General features: G+C 37.1%; 2 protein-coding genes across 3 annotated transcripts; one reads left to right on the forward strand and one right to left on the reverse strand.

Annotated features, from left to right (window-relative positions):
• Window positions 1-245: 245 nt before the first annotated feature.
• LOC116171166 (dolichyl-diphosphooligosaccharide--protein glycosyltransferase subunit 2) lies at window positions 246-2,393 on the reverse strand. Its single transcript, XM_031487856.1, has 3 exons — window positions 2,276-2,393; window positions 1,879-2,213; window positions 246-1,833 (listed from the first exon to the last, which is right to left on the reverse strand). The coding sequence occupies exons 1-3, from the start codon at window positions 2,283-2,285 to the stop codon at window positions 361-363; spliced, it is 1,818 nt and encodes a 605-aa protein (XP_031343716.1). The 5' UTR covers window positions 2,286-2,393; the 3' UTR covers window positions 246-360.
• A 2,875-nt stretch (window positions 2,394-5,268) lies between these two features.
• On the forward strand, window positions 5,269-6,583 carry LOC116171164. Of its 2 annotated transcripts, XM_031487853.1 has the most exons (4): window positions 5,269-5,867; window positions 5,912-5,979; window positions 6,030-6,121; window positions 6,183-6,583. In XM_031487853.1, exons 1-3 carry the CDS (start codon window positions 5,568-5,570, stop codon window positions 6,085-6,087), a joined length of 426 nt encoding a protein of 141 aa, XP_031343713.1. In that variant the 5' UTR covers window positions 5,269-5,567; the 3' UTR covers window positions 6,088-6,121; window positions 6,183-6,583. The 2 variants fall into 2 exon arrangements, with proteins under 2 accessions (XP_031343713.1, XP_031343712.1); XM_031487852.1 differs by having other exon boundaries at window positions 5,270-5,867; window positions 6,030-6,583.
• Window positions 6,584-10,074: the final 3,491 nt, after the last annotated feature.

Below are 10,074 nucleotides of genomic sequence, written 5' to 3' on the forward strand. Positions count from 1 at the left end.
TAATAACAATGGAATATATTCATAAAACAATCACAAAATTTTGTGGTGACTTATCCCTATATCAGTTTTTCCATTTTTTGTTTTTAACCATCCACTACCACTGCATAGTCTTCTCTTGAAAGATTCCATTCTTGCTCATGCTTCAGGTTCATGCTATTTGGTATTTGATCGATCTACTTTTCGTACTTCCACTATGAAAACTGTTACTTTCGTATTTAGTGAGTAGGGAGTTATAGAAAACAACATTTAGAAACAATAATAACGTTTAATATTACAAATGTGTGAATGACTTATTTGCTAAAAATGATGTTTTCCAAGTGAAGAATGCACATAATACGTCTTTCAACAATACTAGTCACTTCATTTTTTTTGCTTCGCCAATTTGCTTAATATATGATGCCCTGCCAAGAAGGTAAAACCACCAATTGGAATCAACCACGCACATGTAGCGAACATATCTAATTTTAACCAAAAACAAGTGAACAATGAAAAAATTCCTCCCAACCCCACATGGAAGGGTAAGGCGGCAAAGCTGAAATTTTTAAAGTTGATTCCCACTTTTATCCACAAAATAAGAAGAAGTAAAAGTGGCGAGGCGGCTAAAGCGGTGAACAGCATAGACACCGTCTGTGGAGGCCTTTTCTCAGCAGGCCGGAACATGTGTACAATTTCAGGACGTGGCCCACGCTTAGATTGCGGGCTGGGTTCTACAGTAGACAAAGCGACATCAATGGCGCCAAATGACCAACGCAAAGGATTGCTCATGATCGAATCTCCGAGTATCAGTTCCAATTCAAATTTAGCCGAAAAAGACAGTTCGTTAGCTAAATTTACGTCGATCTTGTAAGCCTTGCTGCTGTCTAGCTCGGCAACGAAAATTATCTCACGTTTACCCGAGCTCAGCCTCAAGAAGGGTTGTTGGACGGGGCGCGACAGGGAAAATCTAAGAATGAGATGGTGACTCGAGTCCGCCTGTAGGTTTGTGGTTAGTTTCGAAGGGTGCTGCAACTTGGTCAGTCGCGGTGCGGACGTGCCGTCCGAGTCGCTCAATCCGACTTCCAACCATTGGACTGTAACCGGGCCTAAGACACGTACATTCAAGGCGGCCGAGTGACTACCGGCGGTTAGCCCAACTCTGTAATGCCCCGGGTCCAGCTTTAATGGCAAAATGTACTCGGTAGGAGTGGGGCCTGCCGTGAGAGGTTGTTTGGAGAGTACCACAACGTCGTCCGTTGTACGAGTGGCCGACTGAGCGAGAATTGGTGAAGGTGCAGGAGAAAGGGGTTGACCGAATATATTCGAAATTCGTACTTTTAGATCAGGTTTTGTGGTTGTGACGTGTGCGGAATCAACGAATGTAATACTGACCGGTGATACGCTACTCTTTGAAAGTGCGGCAGCTGCCTCCAACAGAGACACGACTCCTTTAACATTTTGTACCGTTTTTCTAGTTAAGAGATAGGTGGCAAACTTTTCTGCTTGTGTCTGAGTTACTGGTTTTGCTTCGGGCAAACGTAGTAATCCTGTGAGTAAAAGTGAGGTGAGAGTCAGCCCACCTTCCCATTGCATTATTCGGCCATCAACCTCATCTGCTTGCACCACAATGTCTTCCACATATTGGATAGCAAACTGTCCAGCTCCACCTAATAATGATGCCGCATGTAAAGCTTGCCCGACGCTGGGTAGGCTGTCGTCCTCCTTTAATTGTGCTTGTAAAAGTTGCACAATTTTGGTAGGGTTAGGTACAGCTTCGGAAAGAATGTTAAGAGATTCTAAAGCAAAGCGAATGTCCCCAATTGACGAATCTTGCTTATCTAGTGTTGCCTTTAGTGCCTGTCAAAGTTACTTTAGAAAATGCTATCACTTCACTCGACTCACCTTTAAAGTGCTGTCTTTATGGAGCTTCACGTTCAGAAGCTTATTACAGTTCAATAATGACCACGAAGCAAGCGAATGGAACACGATTTCATTGCTCAAATCATCTTTAAAGAACTTCTGAAGGTGTTTGCAAGCATCTGCGGCATTTATAGGTAAGGGTTGAGAAATTAGTGAAAATCCTTTAGCCCCGTAGTACACATTTGATAAATCGTCCTTGTTTAAGTTCTCAAACGCAGATTTGAACGCCGGTATAAACTTTTCGATATCGGACTTGCTAATGTAATCAGAAATGCTTGCATGTGTACATAGCAACAGAGTGCCTATTACTAAACTATCTGTAAACAAATAAGAGGCATATTTCACATAATTGCGTTAAACAAATGTAATTAGTACTTACGAATTAACATTTTTATTTAAAAATTTAATTAAACTGGGGGCACACCGGCAATAACCTGACACGTATTTATTGGTTACGCATGCGCGTTTTACACTTGAAATACACGTACCTCTCTTCGTTCAGTGGCGGCGCGTTGAAGGCAATATACAACAGTGGCGTATCGAAACATTTGACAAATTGCTCAAGATGTGATGTTTCAAAAATTTCACAGTGTAACCTGAAATTCTTTATTATATTAATTTCATTTCAAGGAAGTAATGTAGAGAGACTCCATTGCAATTATTTTTGAGGTATTGTAGTCCTTAAAAACCACATGTACGTACCCTTCTAATTACGTAGTGTCAACAACATCTTGTTGTTGGTAGTGTTCAGAGACTTGTTAATACTAGACCAATGAATAACTGAGCATACAATCCCACCACTTCGCATGTTTCTTACATGGTTAGGCAACATATCATACATGTGAGGGCAAAACGTACGTAAGGAGATATCGTTTGTTACTAAAGGTTGATGACTTCATATCTTAAAATGCGTAAACCCCATAACACACGAAGTAGATAAATAATTGGGTTTAAGCTGCGATTATATTTTACCTGTGAAATGAGATAGTATGCGATCAAAAAAGAGTTGCTGTCGAGTCACCTTTGGAATTTGTGTTTACATGGGAAATCATATTTACCTTGAATTTCCAAAGGCGACAGCTACGCGATATACGTTGTGATGTACCCAGGCCAGCCCCGAGGGACTGCGCAACTCAAGATTTAAATTCAAAACTTTCCCTCCCAAACTAACTGAACCCCATGGCACGTGATCGTCTAGACAAAGCTACCTAACCTGAATAACCAAATAATAGGACCACTTACTACGTTGTGTTTTTAAGAGTCGCTACAAGATATGTGCTGCCTGTCGGAGTGAGGATCAAGTAAGGAATACAAATAAAACAAGTACATGCTTTAAAAACGGAGATTTAATCCAAATAATTCTCATTGCCAGATTAAATTTAGAAAATGGTAGTTCCCCGAGTACAAATATAAAAATAGGCTGGGAAAAAAAGAACTGACCAAGAAAAAAACCAGCCAACAAATTAATACTGAACTTTATAGCAAAATTAGTTGTCTGTAATGGCATAAATGAATGTTGTCAAGTGCACCAATACAATGTCGAATCCCAGGCTCCCCTGGAATTCCTAAAGAATCAATATTACACACACATAACAAAAACCATCATTAAAACATTACAATAAATTCATATAATAGGTTTTGGATATTGGATGGCCAGTCCAAATCCCACACCGAGTAGTCATGAGATGTCAGCATTGTGTGAAATCGCTAGGAGTTGGCCTCTCAGAAGAGCCTTTCACATAGGAAGGATACCCCAAATTGTTAACAAAACAAAAGGTCACAACGAGAACACGCTTTTAGCGAATCCCTGCGCAAGTGAGGCCGGGCCTAGCCAGCGCCCTCCTGTACGACTAAGCGGGACCCCAACTCATTCATTCAGACATCTCTAGGGCCAGTCCAACCCACTAGTCTTAAAATGCCGGGTTATAAATTACCGAACTCCAGGCTCTCTACAATGAGTACTGACAATAACCGATCAAAAGACAAGTCATGACATTACATAAATAACAGAGTAACCAACGGCAAACTCGCACGCATACATAATTATAAACAAAATAAACACAATTCATGTAGGCGTTGACAGTTGACATATTTGCACTGGCATAACAAAGACTGACACAAAACCAATATTTGGTCACTACATGTCAGGGATCGACTAATCGGATTGATTAACAATATCGTCAAGATGGCTCTTTTCAAAGACACAAAAAAAACAGTACAAACAAACATAATCTCTGCGTATGTCAGTTCTGAACTTTAGCCAGCCTCTGCTACGTCAAATCGAGATTAATATCGGTATCAAATATAGCACAGTACATATTCGAAACAAGTCACCCTGCCAAATATTAACAATCATAATCGCCTGGTTCAAATAAATAGTAGGAGCATAACTTTTAGTACTATCACATTACAACAATACAAAGGAACATGTCGTGGCAAACATTGGTATCAAGTAATTAATTCACAATGCCAAGTGCAATATGTAACAATCAACCACCTAACGTACGGCACTCGCCCCCAGATGAGGCACCCTGTAAGTACACAGTAACATAATCAGGTAAACAAAAGCGAAATGTGCTGCAATAAATTCAATTATAAATTAAAATGTAGTTCTGCATACTTATATTGGGTATCGCCCCTAAGGGAACATACAGTATCTAAATATAAATAAAAATACGTAAATCGGTCAGTAATTCCCAGTAGGACCAGTATAATTAAAACTGCAATTTGTATCTGGAATGTGTTATAAATGGCAATAATCAATGCTGTAAGAGAATAAAGTTAAATTGGCAAATAATCGAACAGATACATATCATTATTAGATGGATGCAATAGACGTAGAGATAAATAAAACGAGTACATCACCTTTGTAATTGTTGAAGGTGCACTCACTATTCGCAACGTAAAGATTTACTTCTGATCTTAACAAAAGCACACATACTTCTGCCGCATTCTCCCCCTTTTTTGTTTAAACAAATCCTAGACGAAAACAAATGTTAATATCGAACGTCCCTCGAGCCGTCGGTCGATATGGATCATTAAGTTTCCTCGTATAGCTCGCACAGCGTAATATTTGACACTTTTATTGTAAATTATGGCCCATTTCAATGTAGAGCAGAGAAGAAAAAGCCACGTGTTCCACGGAAACGAAACAAAGGCAATCTTGACCTTTTTCGTCGCACCAGGCTCGGATTCGGCTTTGTTTGTAATATGTAAGTACTATCATCGAATTATAACTAGAAATTCAATGCTACAACCATCAACCAAAAAAAATAATAAAGCAGTACATCGTTGGACACTCTGTATATCTCAACGAGACAATCTCCACTGATAAATAGATACTTGACTTGACAACACAGAACAGTAATACTGTTCTGTGCTTGACAAGTGACAACACTGCGAGGGGGAAGTCAAGTCAAACTCCTACGGCTGCAATTTTTGATTTTTTTTGACGTGTGAACTGTGAAATCGAATAAATTAAATATGCCCTAGTTCTTCCTTAAATAAATCGTTTCATAAACATTATTTAAGATTATTTAAAACCGTAACACCTTCTTAAGCGATTAATCAATCCTTAACACTTGTTGCTCTTGGCAAACCCTCAAATCAACATAAACTTTGCCAATATTTACATTTTAAATTGCAATTGTGCTTTAAATTCTTCCAAAATAATGCGAAAATCTCCAGTTACTGTCCAGCAGTGGGTCGACTCGCTTCCTCCTTCCAATACCAGGTCAATTATTCACGAAAATAATCCACACAATTGCCACTCTCCGAAACTGATTCGAGGCGTCCTAGCTAGAGATGCGTCCATTCAGTCGGACGAGATCAGTTTGTGTTCGAGTTTAGAAAGTATGTTAGAGTTACGTCGGCCCGATCCCGAAGCAGTATTGTTGGGGCTGGGTTTCGGGCCATCGCAAAACGACAAATCTGTATCACGCATTCCACAACGATTCTTAAATCCTTCCAAGGTGAGCTGTACAGTTTGGTAACTATCTAAATTTTCGTGTTTTAGTTACTTACAAATATAGACCTTCAAAAATTTTTGGAACGCCAAGGCGAGCAGCCTATCCAAGAGGGGAGGTATGATTGTCTTCTACATTTAATTTTATTTCTTTCACTATTGTTTTTAGTCAATATAATTCTTTACAAAATTCTCCTGCACGCCAGCAGCCATCAAAAGCTACTTAATTACTATACATCCAGAAGATCTTTTTTATAGTAGGTACTGTGATATATTTAGATTATTAGTGAAACATATTTTTGAAAATTTTATTCTCTATTAGAGTACATATCCATGACATGAAAAGTATTAAGCTAAAAGGGGTCCAGTGAATTAATTCTTTATTGTATTAGATTAATCTACTCTTTAAATGTAAAAATATGTGCCTCTAATGATGAAAGTGGATAATGATAATTTTAAATGTATCTAATTGCTTAAGGAAAGGGTATCTAATGAACTAAATGGCACCAAGCTAGACTTACAATATAATGGCGTATTCGTAGATTAAGAGCTCATTGAACCTCTTCCAAGTTTCCAGTGTAATATCGAACAGAAATTATAAACATTTATAAACAAACACACTTATAATACTCTTACTCTTAATGTGCAACACTTGTATGATTTTGTGTGTAAATTCCATATATTTGGTTAAGAGTGTTTTAATAAAAATGATAATTTTTCTAAATGAAACTCTTGGTTTATATAGCAGACATCTTCAGCCCATGCCTTGCTCCTTAATGGTAAAAGCCAGGACTGATGGAAAGAATTACGGCATATAAGCCTTCATTTTTAATAAATAAATTAATAAAATGAATTATGCTCAACTGTTGCTCTATTACTCAACCCAGTGGAAGATTATTCCGTGGTAACAAACTAAATTTTCAGAAGCTATAAGTAGGAAATAGATAGGAAAATGGCCTTAGCCTTAGGTGGGGTTTTAGTGGGTATGCCCAGATAATGGGAGAGTACCACACTACTCCAGACCTCCATCTGGAGTGTGCGTAATGCATTTCCCCACCTGTCCAAAAAAAAAAACTATACTATATGTATACAGTGTGTCCAAGATAGGATAATGAACCCAGAGACTTGTTATAACTAGACCGCGCGTAACGTAGATTTTACTATAAACGCCTGTTGTCAAGATAGGATAGGCAACCAACTGTTCATCGCGGGGCAGACGTACGTTCTGCAGCTTGCTTTAGCCATGTTTATTCTAAATTTTAGTAGCAAAAAAAGATAACATATAGCTGTTAATTGTTTTACTCGAATTTATTGGTATTTTATTTGAACTAAATTGGTATATAACTGCCTTACTCTAGTCCTAATTTGATTTATATGTGTATTTTGGTGGTGAACACGTATGGGAAAATATACTCTTAAAACTAAAGATGTAAGTAGTAAGATATGATTATTTAGCGGATTTTGATTCAATATAATGCCTATCCAAAAACCCAAATGGGCTGTAACTGTTATTTATTTTTCTTAGACTGCTGATAACCATTTTGTTTACAACGCGGTGTGGTGTGGATTGAATGAAAAACCTGAACACATTTTCAGCAATTTGGCAAATTTTTAATGCATCGCTTGATACGTGCAACAATCCTCCACGATTTTTTCTAGTTAAAAGCTTTGAATGACTCTCTGATGCTAATATCGCATCTGCACATATGGAACATTTAACCGACTTAGCTATTTTGCTTGTAACAAAACCTGAAATATACTTAGTACCAGTAAGTACTTAGTTACGTCTATACCTAATAGGCAAATAGGTATTGCCGTTGTCTTGCTGGTAAAGGATGTCGTATAATAGTTCTACGTTATTTTAAGTGAATGGGAAAGTCGAAAACGCTCGGTACTGCATGATTGTTTAACACCTTCGTAGGTACCTTTCTAAAATTGGCTTCATTCCCCGCAAATGCACTATGGTGGGAGTAAATTTTTCTCTTCGAATGACTCTGATCCATTGGCCCCGTGGAAAATCAGCATATTATTTAAAAATTTATCGACATAGTACATGTTAACCTAAGTTTATTGGTTTATTCTCAACAGAAATTTGTCTGTTCACTAATTCGAGCTAATCACGAGAATGATTAATGAACGGAACATCTAAAATAACAGCTTATTTCATTATATTGCATAAATCATCTCAGCGATTTTTGCCCCACAGTGCATTGTGTGTTGCATACTGTGTCGACAACACCTTAGATACGTTAAGCGCAGTCTAGTTATAGCAAGTCTCTGAATGAACCGCATGGGGAAATCAGAAACGTTAGAAATACAGTCTGTTAAATTAGAAAAAAGTTGTGCATTTTCAGGCTTAGTAAAATGATATTTTAAAAATTAGGAAATCGAAATTAACCATACATATTTGTTTTTATTTTTTTCTGGCTCTGAAAATATAAAAAAAACCAAATAAACATTAAACCTAGGCACTTTTAACCCTGTACGAGAGTTTCAATGCGACGTTTCGTCTTTGAGAAACCATCATCAACTTCACAACTTCATATTAGTATTGGTACTCAAGAACCGGAAAAAAAATGTACAAATAGGTACCTGCTGTATTTAGCATTTTTTTTTATTACGGATACAATGATGTATGGCAATATGGCACATGATTCTTTATAAGATATGTCATTTTTATGAACCATCAATGAATTATTGTGTCATCGCCTACTAAAGTAGGTAAACCAAAATCTTAAAAATTTAATAACAAATCTTTTTTCTGACCAATAAACAATTTTTATGGTTCCTTTAAATGACACTTTAAAGAGCCATATTATGCCACACATTGTTGTAGTGTATAATAAGTGTTATTGGTTAGATAAAAATAAAAACAAGTATGGTTAATTTCGGTTTTTTTGGAATATTTTCGGTACTGATCGGAATTTCCGAATTTTTAAAACATTATCTTACTAAGCCCTGAAAGTCGCCACTTTTTTCTAGTTTAACCGACTGATGTGTACCTCTTATCGTTTCAGATTGCGCCATATGCTGTTCATTCTTATCTTGGACACACTAATCAGAATCGCAAACGATACAAGTGTTGTCCAGAAAGTAACAGACGTTTTGAAATAAAAAATTTTAAACGTAAAGAAAATCTAATGTATACATTTGGGGGCTACACTCTTGGGATATTTATCAACACAAGCGCCATTCAAATTGAGGCGCGGCACAAGTGTTTTGATTCCAACTTTTATAAATCCGCCGCCTGATATTTTAACCTGCACTGGGTAACGCTGGCATGAAGTTAAATTCTAAACCTCATCTCTGTTTCTAAGTGTCATGTGTAAGTCATGGAGGTGATTTGGACTGTGAAGTATCTACTGCATATATAAAATTTTTCTGTACGTGTGTTTGTGACTGAACTCCTTCTAAGCGACTGGACGGATTTTGATGAAATCTTTTTTGTGTCTCCCTGTGGGGCCCCAGATGGTTTAAATTCACAATTACGACCGATCGGATTATAACACTTTTTTAAAACTTCTTTTTTTGTTGATGTCGCACTCTGCTATTTCGCGTACCAATTGACACAACTGCGAAGTCACTACCGTGCCGATGTGTATACATTTTTACATTCTGTATGGTGGGGTTCCGATATATCGAGGGCGGAAAATCTAGTATTATAGAAAACTATGACGAAATGCATATATCTCCTTTGTTCCATATTTATCGTCCATAAATCAACAGGCAAGAGCTCTGCAATAACTTCTGGATCCTTTTTTAATTGTATAGAGTTATAAACATGGATGATAGCCAAGACGTCACGATGATTATAAACACAGACAACATATACTGACAAATTACATAACTGAAAGTATTTATTACTTTTCCCCACCCATACATGGGTATGTAATAAATAAGTTATGTTGAAAATTTATTTTTTTACTAATAAAGAAATTTTTATTTGCTTATATTGTGTATAAAGATTTTTGATTTTAAGTTGGGAGGGTAAAGTTCGTCCCCCTAGGTAAGTCATATGGGTAACAATATTCGAAAGGTTAGGAACCACTGCTTTACAGCGATTACAAAAAAGTTCTTTATTTATAACGAGTTGTGTATTAATTCATTTGATCATGTTTTTGTGTGTGAAGCTTGTGACGACCCTGAACGTTTTATTCGCGTCAATTTTAATCATCCAAAAAATCATCGGCCCTACTATAAATTAGGTTAAACGG

This window comes from Photinus pyralis, unplaced genomic scaffold, assembly GCF_008802855.1.
Source record: "Photinus pyralis isolate 1611_PpyrPB1 unplaced genomic scaffold, Ppyr1.3 Ppyr1.4_LG5, whole genome shotgun sequence".
In the NCBI taxonomy this organism is placed as follows: Eukaryota; Metazoa; Arthropoda; class Insecta; order Coleoptera; family Lampyridae; genus Photinus; species Photinus pyralis.

Coding starts and splice junctions, on each gene's coding strand:
- LOC116171166 (XM_031487856.1), bottom strand. Junction 1,834..1,878: donor ATAAAGACAGCACTTTAAAG/GTGAGTCGAGTG, acceptor TAACTTTGACAG/GCACTAAAGGCAACACTAGA.
- LOC116171164 (XM_031487853.1), top strand. CDS start 5,568: ATGCGAAAATCTCCAGTTACTGTCCAGCAGTGGGTCGACTCGCTTCCT. Junction 5,868..5,911: donor GATTCTTAAATCCTTCCAAG/GTGAGCTGTACA, acceptor TTCGTGTTTTAG/TTACTTACAAATATAGACCT. Junction 5,980..6,029: donor CAGCCTATCCAAGAGGGGAG/GTATGATTGTCT, acceptor TATTGTTTTTAG/TCAATATAATTCTTTACAAA.